General features: G+C 43.8%; 1 protein-coding gene across 1 annotated transcript in view; it reads right to left on the minus strand.

Moving 5' to 3' along the window:
• Positions 1-24,212, minus strand: part of LOC119659829 (DNA-dependent protein kinase catalytic subunit-like) — a 45,912-nt gene that overhangs the window by 1,559 nt on the left and 20,141 nt on the right. Inside the window, exons 8-10 of the mRNA XM_038068122.1 lie at positions 12,169-13,871; positions 10,990-12,106; positions 5,600-7,488 (exon numbers count right to left, since the gene is read on the minus strand). Coding sequence (XP_037924050.1) covers positions 5,600-7,488; positions 10,990-12,106; positions 12,169-13,871 — 4,709 coding nt within the window. The remainder of the gene's footprint in view (positions 1-5,599; positions 7,489-10,989; positions 12,107-12,168; positions 13,872-24,212) is intronic.

The following is a 24,212-nucleotide window of genomic DNA, read 5'->3' on the forward strand; positions in this document are numbered from 1 at the left end:
CGGCCGACGAAGCACTCACTGCGAAACTCTTCAGCGATGTGGCCAGGAGTCATTTATAGGTGGATTATTGAGGCCAGGCTGTCAAAAACCCTGGAAAGCAATGGGATGAATCTCCAGCTTCGATCCACCCCAGGTAGTCCGCGGATATCAGTTCATAGCAAGCGAAAACCGAGTCTCCAAGTTACTGTCTAGATTCGAACGTCGCTAAAATCGGCGAAGTCTGGAAGGGCGTAAAGCTCAAAATTGTTCCATACAAAAAGACTCAGGAGACGGGTGCTTGCTTCAGTTCGCCAAAGATTCACATGGACAAGGATAAGCTCACCCAATCCCTGCGTCTTCAAAACCCTAGGATTCCCATGGACGATTGAAAAGTTATCAAGGAGGAGGAACTCCAGGTGAATAGCAAACCATTTCAACTCCACATTCACAAATGAAAAGAATCTGGAGGGCCTGGTAAAGACTGACTACAAAGTGCGATTCGGAGTGAAAACCGGAAAAGATGAAAATGTTTATGTCTCCTGGGCGTACATGATTCATGACCGTAGATTAACTCCAGCAGAAAAACTATAAAATCTCACATCCATCATCTTAGGCAGAAAGGCCTGTTGATAGGGGCAGTACACTAACCTTGCATTTCTCCAACTCGAATAACTATGAGGCATGGTTGGAGGCTCTTGTAAGATTCCGGCAGAGAGACATAGGAGCCCATCCATCTTTAAAAATTCGGAAGGCTCCTGGACAGAATCTTCGCATTTTCCCGTCAACGAAGAGAACTGTGAATCAGGATCTTGTTTGGAAGGTTTGCAGCCCCAGCCGTGTGAGATTATCAAATCGGTAATCACCAAGGACAAAGTCAGCTAAACAGCTTCTCCGCAACAAATATTTGGACCCAGACAGCATATGCCAGTCATGTTCCAAAACAGCAAGAAAGGGTTTGTGTTGTGGCTTGTATAGATTTACAGGACAAGTGCGCGGGTGGTTTTCATACCGAAATCAGGCATCCGCGAATGACTTTTGGCCAATCAGCCTCACCTCTGTGATCTTGACGACCTTAGAGCGCGTCCTGGACATCTACTTAAGAACGATCATGGAAAGGACGTCATTCTCCAAGCTTAAATATCTCAAAAACAAAATCACAGGAACCGTTTTCCATCACGAGGTAATTAGCACGATTGCTACGCTACAAGCAATATATCCTAGATGCCTTGTTGTATAAAGAAGAAGCATTCAACAAAATTCATACCAGGAACATGAAGGCTTCAACCAGGATAAGGTTGAAAGGATGTCTTGCACCATTGATAGCATCCATGCTAAGAACCAGATGCAAGTGCTTGCAGTCTGACCTGACAGATGCCGTCAATGTAATCTTACGCCTCCTCACATTGAAACTCTCGACATTTGCAACAGATCACCCTACACGCAAGTCGACCTTTCAAAAGGAATTTTGCTGTGTACTTTCCAACCAGGGCAGGGTAAAAGACCGGTGACGTATGGTCTGTGGAGTTGGTGCGAGAGTTTCCTCGATCGCAAAAGATTTTGGGCCAGACGTGTGCTAATACCCACTAGATTATGGCGGTTTTCAGGGGGCACTGGCCCATAGGCGTCCATGCCGCCAGAACTGATACTTTACAGCTCCCCCAAGTATCGAACTAACTTAGAACGACTGCAAAGTTACATACTTTTACCGGAAGAAAAAAAGGCCAGTCAATTTGTTCTGCGAGGTTGCCTTTCCGTTCGATTAGAGAAACTGGAAAGAAAAAACTTAGTTGAAAGTACGAACATCTCATAGATCAGCATCCAAAGAATTATCACCAATGAACTTCACATGAGGCATCTTCATATTGGCTACGGAAAATGTTAACCATTCAACAAAAGGAAAGCCAATTTGGCAAGGACAAACTTGAGATATTCTAGGCTGGCCAAGATGGATGAGATTAAGATACATTACTTCGATCTAGAGACGTAGCAGTAAATTGTCTGGAAGCGACCATCAACACCGACGTCCAGCACATTCAATTGTTCACGCTCTGTGGAGAATTTGCTAGCATCCATTTTCTTCATCATTATCATAAATTACTTTGAAAACAAAACCAGTAAAACTTGCTCCCAATACGCAAAGAGATCATCAAGGAAGAAAAACCAAATCTTGTTCAGCAATTTGGCAAGGACAACGCAGCCACTCACGCATTCAAACTTGAGATGTCTTCTATTCTGAAGAAACAGTTTCAAGAGCAGAAATTAGCAGAAAGTTTTTCGATGAAAGAGACAATACATTCTTTTAAGTGGTATTAAAACTTCAAGGATAAAAAAAACTATATCTGCCTCTTGGGATATTTTATTAGAATCACTTCTCATACATCAACAAAAAGGGTCGTCTTGGACAATTGTAGGGACCTCCGGCATTCTTCATCTTTCAAGCATCCGATTGAACTGGAGTTGTCCAGTAACGTTTAAAGCCGAGGAATCTGCTTAATTCCGAGAAAAGGAAGGACTGGAACTGCATTCCCTGGTCGGCGGTTATATATACCGCCACACCGAAGCGTGGAATTCATTCTCGACAGAGGGCCTCGGCATAAAGTTTTGCAGAAATGTCTTCCAGAAGTATCGCCTCAACGCTTACTTAAATACTTCCTTACCGAAATCGATCGGAATATATGGTCTTGGTCCCTGGTCTAACGTTTCGCCATATATGCTAGACGTTGAACCGAAAATAAGAAACTCCATAAATGTGTATTTGGAACGGTCCTGAAGCTCTAAAGCACTGCATCGTCCGTCTGTGCCTCCGCGATTGCTGGAAAAGCAACAGTGGTAGGGATCTTGACCCCTGCAATACGTGACAAAACGTCAGACAATATTCAGATGCCTAAGTTGGCGAATGGACGCTTTGTCGGATTTGAATTGCGTATAGTTCGTGAACACTGTGGACTACCTTCAAAAGAACGCCGGAAGTATTTAATTGCAAGGTGCACGGCTAATAACTCGCGATTGCAAGTTCTTCTAGCGTCTAGTAGGGTTCGGCTGCTTGGAAAAAAAGCTCAACGAATGCCAGATTTGGTTCACTTTTTGGTAAAGGGTAGCACCTACAGCGATGTCTGAAGCATCGACGGATACTGCTAGAGGTGCTCCTTATTGAAGGAATGTAAAAAGTGTAGTTTCCACTAGCTGTTGCTTGTTGATCTCTCGCACCAAGCAATCAAGCGGTTCAAGTAAGCGTTATGGATCGATTGGGCGCCCTTGGGAAGAAACGACGGTAAAGGTAGAGGAATTTATATTGTGACCGTTGCCGAATACTAATTGATTGTGAGGCACTACCTGAAATCGTTCAAGTCTCGAAAATGGCTAATTAATTCAAGATGGGTTGTGTTGAAATGCTTGGTAAACCGAAGGAACACTCCTACAAGTTCCCTGATATGCTTCGTAGCCTGGTACTTCTGTCAAGCGATGCACTACCTGACTCAAGAATTAATGTCCTTATTCCTGGACGATCAGAAATACTTTGCGGTGACTAACCGATTCGTTGTCTGAACGCCGCGTTGCGCTAGGACATGAACGGCATGAAATACATCCTTTCGAAAATCGTCCAGAATATATGTTCTTGGTCCCTCGTCTGAGGTCTCGCAGTTTATAATAAACGTTAAGCCGAAGATAGAAAACTTCATAAATGTATATTTGAAGTTGGTCCTGAGACTCTCACAAACTACGCCGTCCTTTTGTATCGCCGCGATTGTCGGAAAATCAACAGTAGCGGATCTTGTGTGAAGGGTCTATCTTCAAGGGAATACAGGAAGTATTGAATTGCGAGGTACGCGGCTAATAACTTACGATTGTAAGTCCCGTAGTTCCGCCGAGCGGGTTTCAGCTGCTTAGCAAAGGAGCTCAACGATTGCCAGATTTTTTTGGCGAAGGACAACACCTACGGCGATGTCTGAGGCACCGACAAATACGACTAGGGGTGCATCTTGGATATACCAGAAGTGTAGCTTCTACCAGCTCTTTCTTGATGGTTTCAAACGCCTCTGGGAACCACGGAAGCCTTCGGCCCAAATAAATAAACGTTGAGGATCGATTGAGCGATCGGGCGGGCTTGGGCAAGAAATGATGGTACTGTTTTAACAAGCTCAAGAGCCTTTCCAGATCCTTACTTGTTTTCAGAAGCAGGAAGCTCGAAATCGCTTGTGCTCTGAGTGCGACCCGATTAGCCTTCAGGGCTAATCTCACCTGCAATTGCAAGGAGTTGGATTCCAACGTTGAGTACTAGACCGGCTTCAGGGACGCGTTAAAAAATGCACTCGAACTGCTCTAAATACTGGAATTCGCGAACAAAACATAATCCACATAAACGAAACAAAAGTGGAGGCTTCGCAGCACAGAATGGATGAATCTCTAAAAAAATTTCTATGCATTGCACAATCCAAAAATTATCCTAGTAAACTCGAAGAATCCGAAGGGTGTGCGTATATCGTCGGGAGCTGCAGGAGTGTGAAGATATGCCTTGATTATGTTCAAAGTGGTGAATGAGCGGGATACCTCTAGACCGAGAACTATCTGGGCATTTAGACGTCTTTAATCACCATCAGGTCTCCATTTGTCATTGGGTTAAGAGCTCATGGGAAGTGGCGAAAACCAACAGCTATCTGAAGGCTGCAATACCATGCTTAAAAAGTTCTTCAAACTCTTTACACGCAAATGCAAGCTTCTGGTATTGGCCACGCGTTAGAAAAGATAGGGGAACCAGCAGTGTTAAATGATGTTAAACATAAAAACTAGGCTCGGTACTGACTTTGAGGTATTTTTTTTTAAAGTGCGCAAATGCGTGGATCGGCGACGTCTTCAGAAACGTTGGAAAGGCTGTTGAGCGTGCAGATTAAGATTTTTTCAGATGACCTAATGGAGAGCGTTGGGTAAATGAGGGATGAGAAAGTACTGATATCTGGTATAATGAAGCGCAAAGAAAACGCTCTCCGGCGCTCTAGGCTCATACTTGCTCGTTTCCACTTTTAGTAGTTGTCAAAAAATAATTTTTTCAAGTCATGGCGGACTCTTTCCAGAGCGTTAACAATTGCGTGCGTACGCCACGCAACAGGCAAATTGCTCGCTCCCTCACGGGGTTACCATTGCAAAGGGATGCTCCTGAATAACCGATTATTGATTAAAAAGCTCCTTGTAAAAAACTTCAAAGGTGAAATATTTGTGTTTGCCGTAAATTCCTGTAATTTTGCCAGAGATGTGATTAAGTACAATGATCGGTACCTATAATAGACACCTCAGAGCAATTTCTGAAAAACTAACCTGAGAAGAATCTTCAATCTAAACCGGACAAAAGACGGTGATTAAATGAAAATAACTTAGGCAAGGTTGTCTACATGAGATCTAATAAATAAGACAATGTAGGCAATACATACGACCATCTCCACCACCAGGCGAAAAACTTTTCTTTTGAGAAATGAGAAATTTCCCGCGAGGCCAAACGCCTTAAAAACCTGCCTTTACTTCTTCGCTTCTGGGAAAATATTATTATAAGCAATATAACAAAAAACTATAGAACTGTGTCTGCACATCAATACCAAATTATCATTTATAATTATAACATGCACCTTACCTGATTCCTACTGTAATGCTGAGCAGCCTTTCCATAAATATCCAAAGCCGGGCGAGCTCCCCGATTCTCATCTCGACTGGCATCTTTCAAAAACTGAACATGGCCTGCATGCATCTCCCCGAGTAATGCGCTTCCAGTTGGATCCCGGCTGAGCAATGCTTTCGTAAAGAAAGTTTGCAATGAAATTGTATCCAACACCCAACTCATCATACCACAAGTCCTTCCAATCGGAGTTACTTTAAAGGTCCTTATGAATAAATTATGATTTCTGCAATTCTGATCCTCTGCCAGTTTCGAAGACATTAATCGCAACAGCTGCTGAATACGCTGATCCTGCTTCAAGTCCTCACCAAACTTGACTAGAAAATCATAGGCCTTAGCATTGCTACCATAAATCGTAATCCGGAAGGGTCTTCGTAATGATCCAAAAACTTCAATTTTCTGCCCAAATTTCATGATCTTTATGTGATCGAAAACTTTTGGACGAACGTCATCTTCGTATTGGCCTGGAAGTTCTAGGAATGATTCTTCCCCGCACCATTGATAATGTGCGAGCCAAGGGCAGATCGACTCGAGGGAAATATGATTTTCGACTTTCTGCATGGCACCTTTCACATTGTCTCGAATTTTATGCAAGCGTTCCTGAATGGTTTCAAAATCCACTTGAATTTTGAGCGTTTTTAGATTTAGGAGATGTTGCTTGTGTATTTGAATACTGCGATATGCTCGTCCTTGCAGTTCCTGGTTTTCCACGAAGACGGAATGCACAAGGCTATCTATCTTTTGGCGGAATACAGTTTGGCTTGGTCTTTCCCGTTGTGTAACTGATTTAAGTAGTTGCTCTATGTGTGTCATGAGGAGAGCTTCAGGCAGGCATAGAATCTTTAAATTTCTTATGAACATATCCGCAATTGGATTCTCCAGAATGTCAGCTATCTCTTGAATGTCGGCTCTCAAATGTCTTTTTAAAGATGGTTCGTCCGTAAAACGTTCGAACCAAACATTGAATGGATAAATTAGCGCGTTTGGATATGCATGCGCAATTCTTCGAACAATATCGTCCAGATGGGATGATTTATTTAAATCCAAGTGCGATAATATCTGCGGTATCCAAGGCAAAAACATCCACTCTGGCACATCTGCAGAGTAATCACTAAATGCCGAAAGTAGCGTCTGATTTTCAACCGATTGTAGTTGTAAAATGCTTGGAAATAATTGACAAGCTTCCTTGGAGTCGTATTTCATTGCTAAAAACACGAACTTTATGACCAGCTCCTCCATTTCGACAGAATCTTCGTTGGTTTCATTATTTCGATGGTCGTAGCAGAACTGCGCAAATCTATAAAAGCTGTCCGAAACACTACTTCGTAGATCAGCCTTCTGGGCGACCGATTCTGATATTTCAGCAGCTTTTTTCGTTGATTGGAACGATTGATCGAAAATGTATTGTTTTATCCGTTGCGCGGTATTTGCACCACTTATATCTTTTAAATCGCTAAGCAATTCACCTCTCAGGATATCCGGCGATAATAAGGTCAATATTTGTTCTCCAATATTCGAATGTAGTTTCAGCACTTCTAAATGCAGAGCAGTGTCATCTCTGAATACTTCATTGTTCTGGATAATGTTATCGGACATCAACCAGGCTCGTTTGAGAATCTGAACTTGGTTGCTGGCTGTACTACTGTGGCTTTCCAGGACAACTTGTTTTACTGTTGAAATTTCGCATTGCAGATTGAAAAGGTTGCGATTGCAACAGGGGCTAGATCTCAGCTGCTCTAAAACTTTTGCGGAGAGAATGTAGTTTCCTTGCTTCAAAGCGGTGTTGAAAAGTTGAAGATTCATTTTGAAGAGATTGTCCTGGAGTTGTATCGACTCGAGTCCCTCACCTGAAAGAAATGGTTTACATTAGGACATAGTTCGAAGGCAATTAAACAAAGCATAAAATCGTCAACTTCTTATGAGGGGGACTAATTGATTTCGAAAAGCTTGCCCATCCATTTTGGATGGGCTTGAGTCCAAAATGCTGGTTTCAGACATAGCTCTGACTATAAGGTTTCCAAACTCAAGAGCATCGAAAAAATCAATACAAAGCATCAACGATTACAATGAAAAAAAGAGAGGGAAATACTAATGAAGAGACACCCATAAAATGCAGATAAGTTCCTTTCAAATGACAGTTAACCGTAATAAAAGATCTGAATGTCAGTTTGGAGTGAAACCACCCCCATATAATAGCAAAGAGAGAACACTGGCTCTTGATGTTAATGTTGAGATCCAGTTCCATTACCAAATTTTGCACAAACAGTGAGGACGGCCCTAGCATTGTTAATGCGTCAAGCAGAAACAACGCTACCTAGCTAAACAACTTGATCGACTTGACACCCTTGTTATTATGTCCATTAATACAGACTAGAAGATTGTTATTGCCAGCCAGACGGAGAACCTTGGTTTTCTTGGTATATATTTCCAATCTGACTCTCCCTTTTCTAATCTAGAACCATTTGGCAAGAATCCATAACTCAGTGAAAGAGCAAGCAGATATCATCAGCTTAGTCGATCCCTCCACATCCTCCAGCCAAGGCAGCATCAAGAAAGTCACTAATAACGGGAAAAAGAAGTATTTTTGACAAGATGCACCTCTGGCGGACTTTCCTCCTAAGTAATCATTCCAGACACAGTCCCTGTTTACGCTATGGAAAGCTTCCTCGAAACCGCTGGAAATCTAAACTGCGTACTGTTTCACAATGATCCGAAAAATATAAATGTGGTCGGTACAGGAAAACCCAGAACGGAAACCGGCCTGCTCTTTGTCGATTAAACTTTTGAGGTATTTCTTTATGAATTCCAGGCTGATTTTAACGAATCTCTGTGACAGCAGAAAGTATGCGAATACTTTCCCAATTATCGTGCCCAAGACGGTTGTTCTTCTTCAGAATCTTTAAGTTTTAAGATTCCTAGCATTTACAAATGAGTGGAAGTAACAACTCTGCAGGAGCTGCCCGGAAAAGTTCCGCAGGAGACCATCAACCCCGGCTTTACTTCGTTTGTGTGCATCAATGTCCACCTCCGCTCGTCACTAACAATAAACCTCTCAGCCCCTTACTTTTATCAATCCACCTTCCGCAGTTAGTTTGATCTTGTAACGTCCTTTCGAGGCCTAGCTAACAACTTAACCCGCACTATAAATCAAGGCACTCGTGATGGCGACCCCTTGCTCATCAATATTCTCGGGATTCTCGAGATCATATTGAATTCAAATTTCGAATTTAGAGGGGCCGCCGCTCTATTTCCCTTACGAGCAGATGCAGTAGCGATGCACAAAGGTAAGCAACCATCAGATTGGTTGGTCCCTTTCGAGGCCTATGTCAACACCTCAGGAAATTCCTAAATCTAGTGCTGATCACCATATGGTCAGTCGAAACCCGACTAACATGATCGAACTGTGCTCAAACAGTATGCGACCAATTTGGACGGTGACCAATTGTAGACCGTTGTCACCGTTGTTATTCAGTCGCCAGTCGCCGCATGTTGTCAGAGCTCACCCTGGCATTGCGATTACCCATCATGATCACAATATCACTTTTAGGAAGCCTCTTTAAAACTGCATGTAATTGCTCATAGAAAGCGTCCTTCTCCGTTGATGCGAATCACTGAATAATTGTGATCCTCCCTAACCTGGACCAGAATCTTACAGTCAAGATTATGCCAGAAATCAGCTCCCAGTTCAAGAGAACTCGCCTGGCGTTAGCTTTCAATAAAAATTCGATGTCGGATAAGTATCTGCTACCGCTTGACTTCCCAGAGTACAAAAGCGTTATGTCGCAAGAGACCCGGACATTCCAGGAACCAACCATTAGCCGTTTTCGATAACCAAGGTCGTAGCCGTAAAGTCGTGATATCCAACATGTGTCTGGTAAAGACAATGTTGTTGCAGACGCTTTGTCTCGAATTTCGCAGGGCAGTCCCCGCCTCGGTCGATTATACGGCAATCGCCGAGGCACAAGAAAACGACGCAGAACTTCAGAGCCTGAAGGTAAAATCAAAATATAAATTCAAGGAGTTTCCTATTTTCGGCTCAAACTCTTAACGCCGATTTTCGCAAGGAAGTATTTCACGCGATTCACGATCTTGCGCACCCAGGCATCAGGTCGACGAACCGATTAGTCACCGAAAAATATTTCTGACCGTCCACGAATAAGGACGTAAATTCTTAGACCAGACAGTGCATCACGTGCCAGAAATGCAAGATCAACAAGCGCCTTTGAATTGAAGCGCAACCAAGCGCTTTCATACCATCATCTCGACATCATCGGCCTTTGCGAGATTCGCACGGATTCAAGTATTGCCTCACAATCATCGTCGACCTGAAGCAATACCTCTGTCTGACAGTACGGCGCAATCATGTGTCGAGGCGCTCTGTCGAGAATGGATTCCGCACTTTGGTTTCCCAGCCGTCATCAACACGGACCAGGGAATGCAATTCGAATCTACTCTTTCCGCGGAGTTAGGAAAGCTCCTTGGCTTTACACGGCATAGGACTACTGCACACCATACACAGTCCAATGGTATGCTGGAACGTTGACCTACGACGATCCGTCGTGATTGTGGTCCTTGCCTTTCGTCCTCCTCGGCCTCCGTGCAGCCCAGCGAGAGGAATTCGCGACCAGCCCAGCGAGGATGGTTTACGGGGAGAATCTACGCCCCCCGCCGATCCTGTTCTGGACATCAGAGCAGAGTTAAACGACTCGGGAATGCTGCGTCTGCTTAGGGACCCAAATTCGAAGATACGGCCGATTCCACGGTCCAGACACGCGACATTGGAAGTCAACACCCCCAGGGATCTCGAGACGTGTGACCAGGTCCTCATCAGGGAGGACGCCCCTCAGAAGTCGCTGCAACCAACATACGAGGGCCCCTTTAAAGTTCTGGAACGAGGCAAGTACTCGAACCTAGGCACCAACGTGAATTCGTTCTCAGTCTGACATATGTAACATTCTCCCTATACACATCGACGAACAAGATATTAAAAGCATCAAACGATATTTGCTCTCTTGTCTGAAATCTGGAAACAAGCAGGATAACTGGCAATACAAACAGGCAAAATACGAGTCAAATGGGAACGAGTTGATTAAAAGACGAGAGTGACGGCCCAAAGACCACGCTTCAAGAAAGGAGAACAATACTACTTTTAACTATGGAATAAACTTTTCCAGGAAGGTTGATTAATGCATAAATTTAGATGTAAATTTGGCCAGAACCGTTGGGAAAAAGTGGAAACACTTATCTGAAAGTACCAAAAAAGGTTAGAGTAATCTTCCCTAGCGGAAATGTATCGTTGACAAAATCAGCCTATAAAAGAACCAAATACATGCAAGAGATATACTCACTGTTGACGTTTCCCAACATATCCTGAATCAAATGTCCAATATACGATCGATACGCAAGGACACAATTCCAAAACCGCAACGATTCTGAGTCTCCAATGGAACAGCGCTCCCAGCGACTGTTCAATTTTGCCACAGACGCCTCGCTGAAGTTGTCAATTAAAAGCGAGGCATAGTGATCAATCTCTGCTACCTTCTGTGCATTCAGTAAATTCTTTAGTCGCAATTTATTATTCATCGAGCTTATTATAGCCCAATCCATTTGGAATGCCCGCAAATAAGCTTCACCATACACACGAGCTTGCAGGAAATCGCGACTGGCAATGTGTAACATCATCAACTCCTCGCAAAAGACTCGTTTCATGTACTCCGATTTTACTGGATCCGCTGTCCAACTTTCGAGGATCCGGAGAAAGTCGTTGCTTTGTGATTTATTCTGAAGTATCAACTGCAGTTCGGATTGCATAAGATTTGGAAGCAGGAAAGCCGTATTGTAGTCATCAGTCCACAGTTCTTCGAAATCATCAAGTTGGTTCTGAACGTTTTTAGAAAGTTCGGACCACATTCCCATTTCCAAAAAGCATTCATAGTAGCAAATGTAGGCATAGTAGTGCTCGACTTGTACACGCCTATCAATCACTTCCAAAAGAAGCTGCTGCGCCTCCTCATACTTCCCGTTTGCCTTCAATTCAATTGCTTCAGCAAGTCTTGGATCTGTTCTCATCTTATCCGCGAAAATTGACGAAACCACATCATACTCGGCCAAAGAATTGTAGATATCCGACAAATGCAGCCAATGTTGCTCATCTATCGGCACCGTCGAACTACTTTTCGCAGACAGCAAATCGGTGTCCCAATCAGCATTGATTCGATGCTCCAAATAGATTGCCCCAATTGTTAGCATATTTGTCGCCTTCGCAATCATTGCTATCATTTCGGGAGCAAAATCGAACTTCGCAGGTTGAAGAAGGGCAATTTCAAGGAACGTTGCGAAGATCATAGGATCACAAGATTTTGCGTTTTCCAAGATTCCCTGGATTTTACTGCTGATCGAAATAATGAACATGTTTGCCTCAGGTCCAAGAGCCTCTAACACAGTAGCAAATATGGATACGAAAACCTAAAACAGAATTTTCAACCTCAATTTCTACCGGCTGGCATCGCGAAGCCCTTCCAACTTACCTCTCTAGCAATAACTGGATCTCTCCTCACTAGTCCTTGCAACGGCAGCAACAACGCCAAATGATTTATCAGCAAATCCGGATAGTCCCCATTACGATAGCGTCGATATAAGACAACACGACTTTCTTTTTTCTTCAAATCGATTTCCATCTTAGTTTTCTGTTTCACTCTCCTATCAATAACTTGCAGCACTCGATATCTAGTCTCTTTCTCCTTATCCTTGAGGAACCGCTTTCGAAGTCTATCGAAAGACTTATTCAAACTTATAGCCTCAGTTCCCTCTTGAGCTTTGACCTTCTGTGAATTCCGATCAAGAGTCTGCGATGATATTATAAACGGCAGCGCACTTTGAGTCGGCAATGTAAAAGATTGACTTAAAGTTCTTGTTTTCCCCGGATCCAGAGTAGGTTCAAAGAAATAATCATTACTTCCTCCGTTTTGCACGTAATTGTAACTTTGCGAACCAAGCAATAAACTTCGCCGTGTATTATGGGTTTCTGCGAACAACGGCGGTAGCGAATTCGTCTTTTTAATTTGCGGCTCTGTGCTAATGTAATACTCCATCAGTTTTGAATCATCGTCGGTTTGAAACTCAAACACCTGCCGCTTGGATTCGGGACTTTTGATTGTCAGTTCAAGCAACAATTGAGTGCAGAATCCTAAAAACTGTTTTTCACATTTCACACTGTAGTCTGATATCAAAAACAATATTCTCTCTTCGATTTTTGACGATAAACAGGTTTCATTTGACCAGAAGTGAAAAATGCGATCCTGAATTTTCGTATCTGGATCCATTAAACCGTTTAGCAGTAGCTGTCCTGCTCGATTGCCCATCTCGGTGGGGAAATTCAGTGCTATGTAGATGAGAATTTCGTAGGCTACATCTCGACAATCGGCCTTCCGAGACTCGATGCACTCTTCTATGATATTTAGAATAGTTTGAACATCCTCGTGCTTCATTTTGCGCACAGCCCGATTAATGATATGCAATCCGAGGAGTTGATAATCCAAGCTCTTGACTATACTCGTAATGCCAATCGAAACCAATATCTTATACAAATCGTCACCCTCGTAGGCCTCTATTCGTGTCAGCAGCATTTCCAAGTACATGCACTTGATGGTACCCAACGCTAAAGGGATTTTAAAGATGATAATTTCCCGAAACGAATCAACTATTTCAGGATAGTGCTTATGAATTCCATAAACTATGTCTAGAAATTTCTTCTCATTCTTCCCTCTCATGTTTTTAATCCTTTGTACTAATTCAGGTATCTGAGTTTCAGCAAAATCCGTATCTTCCTCCGACTGCAACTTGCTCAACATCATCCCTAAGACGCTTGATGCCGATTGGTAGATAATCGTTAAGTCATTGTTCAAATTCATAACTATACTGCGGAGGAATAGCTGTTTTGTGTTGGATGTCCAAACATCTAATCCACTATTAAGCACCAGACCAAGAAGCATGATTCCACAGCCATTTTCACGTGAATTTGGTGTTTGACTTCTTGTAATCGCATCCAAAAGCAGTTGGCTTGGAACCGCTATACAATCTTTCCATAGATTGATCATGGATTGTATCAATTCCAAGTTGAATTTAAATATTTCTCGCTTTTCGTGCCAAGCGTTTTTCATGACAAACTTCAACAGTTGTGATATCAAATGTTTTTCTTCAGAAGTCGACGGAGTATAGAAATTTTTCGAAGCTGGAAAGTAGAAAAAAAAGTTAGAATCATTTAAGCGTTTCAGAGCTGCAAACTAAAACTAAAGATTTACGACACAAAACAGAAATTGGAATGTTCAGAAGGAGCTCTTGATTTATCTGATCGTAAACGGCTTGACTGAATCTCCCTCTCAACCAACGTGCAGAGGGTATCTGCACACCCCTCCTCGTTGAAAAAAAAACACTGATTTGTCTTCGTCTGCTCTTCTGAGGAAGCCAAGCTACTGCTTATAAAGTGCAGGACCATCTGTTCCTTTTTTCACCCTGGTTGCATATATCCGAGATATTTTCTCAACTTTTACAGAGATTTTTGCTTGCCGGCATGAGTTCAAATTCGTATATTCGGCTGCGCGCAAGGATTCGATTTCACACTTCACAATGAAGGCAAGAAATAAGCCGATCCGCAGTTCCACACCAATTGACTTGATGTGGCGTTGCCATTTAGTGACGTAACGTTGACTGACTGTCGAAATAAATTCGAATGGCAAACATTCTTCTGCTACTAACAAAAAGGCAAATCTCCTTCTACAATATGATCATTATTTTACCCTTTTTCCATAATCGGAATTTTCGAGAACACCCCTGACCTGCATCGTTCTACCATAACTGACCCGTCGTTACCATTAGTATGCTCGTAATTCCAAATGACATAGTATGGCAATTATGACATAGTATGTCTTCTTAAAGATAAATCTGTAAATCATATGATTCACAAGAATCAGAGGGACCTAATGCTTATTCTGAGATTTCCCAATAGCCGTACGATTCAACACCTGTTCATTCATCGTGCTCCGCCTCCAGAACTTGCAGCCTAGGAATCTCTACTTGCATCTTCCTGATTTAAATGAAGTTTAGCTTCAACCACATGCATTTATGGATGTCATATATTCCACAAAGTTTTTTATTATTTCAGATAATAAATCGTTGAAAACACCGCATAATTACACTCAGAATGCATTTATGTCTCCTGTTCATCCCCTTTGCGGAATATGTAACATCAACGCAGTCTCTTTTTCGTAGTGTTATTTTTTCCTATTTGTTTTAAATGAGGGGGTTCTTCAGTTTCATTATCATCACACTCAATGCTGTACAAATGATAAGCCGACAACAGCGGAGCAGCAAAAAGACAAACTCATATATTCCGACTAAGCCGGATTTGAAGCGGGGCAGCGAGATCAAGAGGATAACATTCAACCAACTCGGCCAACGCACCGTCAACTCACAAGACGCTGCATGCATACATCAACAAGTCAGGGGACCGGAAGCTGGACACTTCTGGTTTTGTGTGTTTCTTATATAAAAATATTTGAGTGGACATTTGTTCCATTAGAATCTCCCACGTAATATATGCATATATCCACTTTCGCGTGATACTAACATTCAAAGTCTTAGATTTGCACAGAATTGACAACTTTGACCTATCATAGCTTTGTTAGTAATAGTGCGATTTCCACCAAACTTGGCAAGATCATGCTCTATGCCATAGCCTACATTGCTGCATTCATACATTTCACGGTGCTAGGATGACCTTAAGGGGGTTCTGCAGCCAATTATTAAAAATTAAAGTAATATGCTATTATTAATTTTATTTGAACAGACATCAGTATGGAGGGTATTTCGAAGCCTAGGCAGAATATCGTTACTGCCAGATTTTTCGGTTAAGTACGTTCTGAGAACGGGTCCGTGAAAGAAAGGATCATTTTCGATGCCCCGCACCCCCCACTTTTCGAACAGATATCAAAAATAAGACCGACACCGGGAAGTACTAATCGAGACCTTTCATTTGACTATATTTTGTAAAAAAAAATTTGCTTTGCTTATGCAAAGACTTTCATTGTCCAGAAGCTATAGCAAGGTGCCCATACCAGGAGCCTTTCTCGTTATTAATATGGTAACAATGACGCCATCTCAGCCCGGCGGTTTGTGGCTATGGAACGAATTAAATACCCATTGAACTCGCTCCAATGATACTATTTTGCATATAAAATCCAGTGAGTTACAAGCTATGTATGGCTAATGGACTAGAATTATTATTTGATGCCGTTTTGAAAATACACTTGATACAAATGGTCGGTCATTTCTGCACCCTTTATCGTTTACCCCTAATCTGTAAGCATGCGTTGATTAGTTGCTAAACTGCTATTTGATTACGATAGACTTTAATTTCTATCTTAGAGAAAGAGCTCTCTGATCCTCTTTGTGCCGATTGCAATTTTGGTCGTTCCCATCTTTAGAGCTCGATTCAAGAGTGCTCTTATCTAATTTGAATTTCACTATGCTAAGACAAGGGAAAAACCAAAGGTCACATCACAGCAATGATGCGTCTTTACGACAATATGAAAATATATCGCTACTTCCCTGATAGTCGCAAACACTTTAAGCAATGAGGAGGTGGTGGTGGTTATAAACAGCAGAGAGAGGTAGGTGATAAATTCTAGACAGTACAAATTGAAAACCGAGCCCACTAGGCCAAACTGTTATCGAGCAGGTCTCTTCAGACTATAACACAGGTTACTAAGATCACAGCCTTTTTCATCTCCATGTACAGTCCGGCTTAGATCGACCGTCTTCAGCGCTTTATGCAAATCTTTTGGGACTAATACCGTCGTTGAAATCACAACTGGAACTTCTTGGATGTTTTGTAGTTTCCATGTCTGCTCCATTTCGTCCGCCAAGCGCCCTAGCTCCGAAATTTTTCTCACTGTTTATAAGCAGTGTTCCGGTCCAGGAACAGCTACTTCGATTATGCAGGACGCATAGAACTAGATCGGGCCTATTGTTATCAACAGTGTCGTCATTGACAATAGATTTGATGGAGAATCTTGCAGACGGAGCTACAACGGCTGGTGTACTCGGTATTGCTCAGCATGCTGCAGACAGTTATTATATGCTGGATGACCTCCTTTCCATAGTTGCATAACCTACAACTAGTGTTGGTAATTGAAGAGTCATCGAGAATGTACAAATATTTATATATTTGTTGGGAGCGAGGCATCCTGAACTGAAGTAAAAAGTGCTTATCTCTGGTTTTGTTGGAGGTCAATGCCTGGTGACAACACATTTTTTATGTTTCCCCCATGAATGGGTTTCACTTTGCTCAACAGAAATTACATTCGACATGAGATCTCATTCTCTGTTCCCCGAAGTCAATCAGTGGTCACCAATCAGTGGTTTCTGTTTTGACGTATGTGAGGATACTGTGAGTGCTCCAATTCTTCGTTAATATTCTTAGGAAAAGTAGCACTTTCAAATTGTTTTTGTGCTTCGCTGCACGCTGAAGGTATGATGTTCCCTTTGGAGGCGGATGTTGGTACGGCCAAGAAGACTACACACATTCGTCTCGCGGTACATTGCTTGAATTTTTATGGCCAGATGAAATTCCCTTTCGACGCCGACGTCAACACGACCAAAAAAACTACATACAGAAGTTTCGTCTCGCGGCCCTTTTTTAAGGTTTTGTGTGAAACAAAACCTTATTAGAATCGATTCGATGTCTGTCCGTCTGTCTGTCTGTCCGTCTTTTTTTTTTTTTTTTTTATGGATGGAGGTGGAAATCTTAGAAAGACACTGCCGCGCCAGGTTGCAGCAGCGTGTGGGATTCTCACCCACTAAAACCACCCCCACTTTCTCCTTTTTCCTTCCCCGCGGGACCGCCGCAAAGCATTACTTCGCGGGGTGGACTGCGCTTTACGCGACCACGCCTTCCGTTCTTCGCGTCCTCCTTGCGCGCTCCGCTCTTGCCAGTTCCTCTTGTATTTCTTTGATGGCGGTGTTCACCGCACACCAGTTTCCCTTCGATTTCAACATTTCCCCGACGATATTCTGCGGGCTTAGACTGTTTTTCAGGGAGTTTTCCAGACAGACCAGAAATCGTGGACAGTGGAACATAACATGCTCCGGGTCCTCAGGTGTGCAACCACATTCAGGACACAAGGGAGAATCATCCAGCCTGAATTGGTGCAGGTACTTCCTGTAACCACCATGTCCTGACAGGAATTGCGTCAGATGGTAGTTAATCTCACCGTGTCGTCGCTGGATCCACTCTTCAATACGGGGAATCAAAGTGTGGGTCCAGCGACCCCTCTGCGAGTGATCCCACCGTTTCTGCCACTTTTCCAGCGACTCTCGCCTTGCCGCCTTTCGGCATTCTGCATCCTTTTCAAGAGGATTCATCTTCCTTGCCTCGTACAGGCAGCGTGTCTCACTTGCCAGAATGTCTATCGGGATCATTCCCGCAATAACACACGCTGCCTCGCCTGATATTGTTCTGAAGGCGCTGCACACCCTTAGCGCCACTAAGCGGTAAGTCATATTCACTCTCCTACGATTACTCTCACACGCTAATGCTTTCTCCCAAACTGGTGCCGCGTATAATAGTGTGGAGCGAACCACTCCGGCTACAAGTAATCTGCGACTGTACCTTGGACCTCCAATGTTAGGCATCATCCGCGCTAATGATACGCTGGTATTTGCCGCTTTCTCACAGGCATAGTCCAGATGTCCCCTGAAATTGATCTTAGCGTCAATCATCACCCCCAGGTATTTGATAACCGGCTTCGAAGTGATGACGTGACCACCAACGCGAATATTAATCGTATTCCTCTTCCTACGATTGGTAATCAAGACCGCCTCCGTCTTTTGTTCCGCAAGGTCAAGCTGAACCATCTCCAGCCACGCTTTTATGGCGCTAATGGTTTCGTTAGCGTACATTTCGACGTCTTCAGGTTCTTTCGCGACGACAACCACAGCTAGATCATCTGCGAAACCGATTATCGTGGCCTCCTTTGGCACGGGAAGGACAAGGACCCCATTGTACATGACGTTCCACAGGAGAGGACCCAACACTGAGCCCTGTGGTACTCCTGCGGTGACGGTGTACTGCTTGGATCCCTCATCCGTGTCGTACCACAGTGTCCTCTCCGAAAGGTAACTGTTGAGGAGCTTAGTCAAGTAACTAGGGACACCCGTGTTAGCCAGTGAACTTTTTATCCACTCCCAGCTTGCGGAATTGAACGCATTTTTGATGTCCAACGTCACTACGGCACAGCATTTTTTAGACGACATCGCGTCTCGAGCCAGCTTCAAAACAACGTCTACGGCGTCGATCGTTGAGTGGGCTTGACGAAATCCAAATTGTCGCTCCGATAGTCCATCCTTGTATTCAATGATAGGGAGCAGTCTGTTGTAGATGACCCTTTCGAGCATCTTTCCTGCCGTGTCGATAAGGCAAATCGGTCGGTATGATGATGGGTGTCCTGGGTGTTTATTCGGCTTCGGGAGCAAAACTAGTTTTTGCCTCTTCCACCGATCGGGGAAAATTCCTTCTATCATGCATGTCTCAAACACGCTGATAAACCAGTCGGGTCTGGTCTTAACAGCGAGTTTAAGGGCTCTATTGGGAACAGCATCCAGACCGGGTGCTTTGTTATCACCAATTCTCCGACAAATTTGCATAAGTTCCTCCTCAGTTACCGCAGGTATGGTGTAGACGTCGAGTGCTCGCTTGTGTTGTTTGCGCTCCCCTTTATCCGGGGGGAAGAGCGCCGTCACGATATCGAGCAGAAGATGCGGGCAGGTCAATTGTGGTGTTCGCCCTCTCATCTTCTTCATAACTATCCTGTACGCTGTTCCCCAGAGGCTTTGGTCTGCCTCTGTGCAAAGCTGCTTGAAGCATTCTCGCTTGCTGGTCCGTATAGCCTGCTTAAGCCTACCTCGAAGGTTCACATATGCTAGCCGTTTCTCGTCGAAGTCTGGTCTTGCTCTAGATCGTTGGCAGATCCTTCTAGCACGAAAACATGCATTCCGTAACACCGCGATCTCTTCATTCCACCAATAGTTTGAGCGCCTTTTTGCGAGAACTCGTCGCCTCGGCATAGCAGCGTCGCATGCTCTTGTTATGCGTCCCATCATTTGCTCTACCTTTTCCGTAGCCGCACCACCGGGACATTGGCCTCCCAATAGCATCTCTATGAATGCATCCTCCTCAAGCCCTTTCACGGACCAGCCCCGGTTTCCAGCCTCACGGGGACACGCATCGACGCATGGCCCATATTCGATCTGGAGGAAAATCGCCTGGTGGTCGCTGTGAGTATAATCCTCACTGACAAACCATGTCATTCTCCTCGCCAATGTGGTACTCACATATGTCAGATCGACTATTGAGCCCGACCCTGTCCCACGAAAAGTGGAAACGTTTCCCGTGTTGGCAAGCACCAAATCTAGCTCCGCGAAAGCCTCGAGCAGGATACGGCCCCTGGTGTTCGTAGTGCGACTGCCCCAATCCACGGCCCACGCGTTGAAATCACCAGCTATGATCTTGGGGTTTCGACTTCTTGCATCCGAGACTAGCATACCTAGCATTCCTTCGAATTCTGTTATCGTCGCGCTTGGTGGAGCATAGCAACTATATATATAGATGCCAGCTATTTTTGCCCTGACGAATCCAACTTCTGGAAACTCCATCACTTCTTGAATGGCCTGATTTCCACACGCCCATATTGCCGCCTTGCCAATTTCATCTGCAGTCCAGGCACCGCTCTTATTGTTGCGATAGGGCTCGCTGATTATGGCAGCTTCGATTCCCATAGATGGTCTGCGAGAGAAGTTCTTGCGCTGCCTCGCAGTGGTTGAGGTTGATTTGTATCAACCTCATTTTTTGACTGCATTCAAGGCTCGCCTAAACACTGGGCATCTGCTGCTGCCTGCAACGTGCCGACAGTCGACGCCCTTTTTTTCCTTGCAGAGCATGCATTCAGGCTCAGCCTTGCATTCCCTGAACATATGGCCTTCTCCCCCACATTTTCTGCAACATTTTGACCTGTTACAGTCACCGGTGCATTTCGCCGCTATGTGGCCGAATTCCAGGCATCTAAAGCAGCGCTTAAGGGATACCTGCTCCCTGAGTCGGCAAACGACCCAACCTATTTTTACTTTCCCAGCCGCCAGCAGTTTGAACGCTGCTTCAGTTGGTAAGCATATAGTTGCCGTTTGCGTGCCTCCGTACGCCTTCCTCAGTCCCCTGATTGCGGAATCTTGCAAGCCAAGTGGTCCGAACTGCTTTTCTAGGGCGTCACGGATATCCTCCTTGGTCGTAATTTCGTCAATGTCCTTGCATTCTATGACAAGCTCCTGCTTTCTGGCCCGTACTTGAGCTTCTTCTCCTAAGGACTTCTCCACCTTGCCGAGGAAATTTTCTGCCGTTTTGCCCGGAGACTTCTTCAGCTCCAGAATCAAGTCTCCTTTCTGGGAGCGTCTGATTCGGCTGATGTTTTCTCCAAGGTCCATCAGCTCAGGATAGGATTTAACCTTCCTAAGGATATCGGCGTAAGTCATATCCCCTTTTTTGGAGATGATGATTAATTCGGGCCGTAATCTTCTTTTCTGCGCCGTATTTTTCCTTCCACCAACCTTGGTCCATGCTTCCTTGGTCCCTTTTTGAGGCTTTGCCTCCCTTGGGTCAATTGGAGCCGGCGCCGCAGTTTCCACGATGTTGGTAACTTTGTTTCCCTTGCCTTTTGCCGGTGAGAGGCCTTTTTGCCTTTTCGCGTCCTGTGAGGATCCGAAAGAATCGTTCGCGCACTCTCTACTCCTCTTTTCAAGTTTACCGCCCTTTGGATGTTGAGGGGGTGTCACTTGTGTTGCCTGGGCGACGCTTGATTTCTTCGAGGCGTTTTTTTCTTCCTTGGCACCATTGTATAGTACCCGAATGGTACGGACCATGTTTTTGATGGCCTGGTGCACGTTGTGTTTGTCCTTAATAAATTCCGACAACTCTACTATTTTACCTTCGAGTAGGGCAAACGATGATTCTTCCGGACTCTGAGATAGCTCCTCCGCTTGGTTTTCACATTGGGCGCTTACGTACTTATTAGCCTTCCGAATGCTTCCCTGATTCCCTTCCTTCATCAAGGTTGATTTCGGAGGAGATCGCGCTATCGTCGAGCTTCTCTTAAATGGATCAACCACTAAGTCCTGCGACATATTTCGACCAGGTGTAGTTACCCCGCTATGGGCTAATAACTGACCAGTTTGTGCCCCATCTTTTCTTGGGTTTTGAACAGGCGTTCTCGGGAGTGATGTACTCCTTTTAAATGCCTCTTTCTCCAGGCTACTTGTAGTATTTGATGCAGCGGTGGCCAAGTAATCCACCACCGAGGCACTGCAGTCGAGGGATATCGACGGCCGGGAGCCTGCTTGCCCACTCCCAAAAGCCGCCGGTACTGGGTTTCCGAAGCCCTGCACCGTCTGTCTGTCTGTCCGTCTGTCTGTCTGTCACAGCCGATTTATTCGGAAACGGCTGGACCGATTGTCACGAAAGTTGGTAGGAGTATGTGACCTGCCGTTCCCTTTACATGCAGTAACTGACACCATTTTGTGTTAAGTTTAAGGGGGGGCTCCCCATACATGTGAAAGGAGGGTGCAAAATTTTTTTTCATAAAATGTGGCCATGTGGGATGTCAAATGAAAGGTCTCCATTAGTACCATTAGTACTTTCCGTTCAATATTTGATATTGGGTGAAACATAGGGGAGTAAGGGCTCAAAATATGACCCCCAAAAAGCGTAACAGGTCTCGTTCTCAGAACCTATACAACCGAAAAATCTGAAAAAAAATCACAGTGGTGCATCCCTACGAAGTCTAGGCCTCAAAATATATCCGGTTCCGATATCTACACGAATAAAGTTAATAATAGTATATTTCTATATTTTAGAAATTTACCCGGCAACCCCCCCTTATGTTCATCCCAGAAGTACAAAATTTGGCATGCGTGTAATGAAGAACATAATGCACAACTTGGTCAAGTTTGAAGAAAATCAAACTATTATTAACAAAGTTATAGGGGGTAAAACTTTACAGTTTTTTGTGAATTTCATGCACTCTACAACCTGCATGACGTCATCATCACATATCAATTCGTCAATACCACAACGAAATAAGTTTGTATGAATTGGGTGGAAAAGGATTATTTTGTTTTAGTTTTTAGTCATTTGTATATGAATATCAATTATTCCAACGAGACATGTGTGTATGTAGGTATATAGTATATGCGTGCTAATGGACTTTGCGGGTAGTGGCTAATTCCGATAGATATAAGAAGTAAATCGAAAATATGGGTACGATCAATTTATATACGTGCCTATATGTGTACAGTATTCGAAAATAGGCAGTTTGTTTGTTTAGGGTGAGCGTAACATCTACGGCTGTAATATTTACGTATGTCTCGTAGTTTTGTAGCTGTATACGGATAAAAAAATGTGCGTTGAAATTTCTTAGATAAGATGAACACAAAACCTTTATACTCGAAGTGCGAGCTTCCGGTATTCCGACTTGTTTTTAATTATGTATGTTAGAAGAAAACAATTGCATATATTCGACGTTCTTCGCTACTTGCGCCTGGAAATTTTCGCCCATTTACTGTGGTGTTCCGTATATGAGGTGGGGGAGGGGCAAAGCCTCTGAGCACTCAGACCCTAGTGGTCCATTGTACTCTAGTGTTAGTCCTATACATGTGATGCAGTGGATTGGTGGGCGACCAGGCGGCGGCGAACACATGGCTGCAAGCTGTTTATGCTTGCCACATGGAATGGGGAAACCCACAGAAGAAGCCCATCTAAACGCCATTGACACACCAATTCATAAAGCACAAGGGCCACGGACCAGTTAGTTACCTCTCACCTACCCTGCGAATACGCAATAACATTCAGACAAAATTGAATTACTCCTCTGTATGTAGCCTTCTTGAGCACTATTGATTGAAATATGGTTGATTTGATTAGATGTTCGGTACCGATCAAAATATATGACAGAGCTGTGCTTGAAAAGTGTAACACCGACGACGACACGGAGGAAGTTGCAAAAGTGTACAAACCGTTACTGTTACGATCAACAAAGTGTTGTCGGAGCTCAACTTGTCATTCAGATCACCCATATAGGGAGCCTCCTCCTTCTATATTGAAAATATCCATTGGTGCGTAGCACTACACAATTTCGATGCTCTTTATCCTTGATGCTTGATGCCTTCATGCGGAATCCACCAGTCAAAATCTTGTCAGAAACCGTTTTTTAACGTTTTTCTCGCGTGAATAATGCTATTCACATGTTAGTTATTAATTTTAATGTTCTTTCGATATCAAAGGCTAAATGGCTTACTAGTTTTTTTTTCCTTTTCTCTAAAACTAACTTTACTGCAATTTCCACCATAATTTTCCGACAGGACGATACGCATGGACTTTGTATAATAAAACGCATGATAAACAGCAACATGGCGTGCAACCGCTTAAAAGCTGGCACTCCAAAGTGGTTACGCTAAAATGCAAGCCAACTTC

This window comes from Hermetia illucens, chromosome 6, assembly GCF_905115235.1.
Source record: "Hermetia illucens chromosome 6, iHerIll2.2.curated.20191125, whole genome shotgun sequence".
NCBI lineage: Eukaryota > Metazoa > Arthropoda > Insecta > Diptera > Stratiomyidae > Hermetia > Hermetia illucens.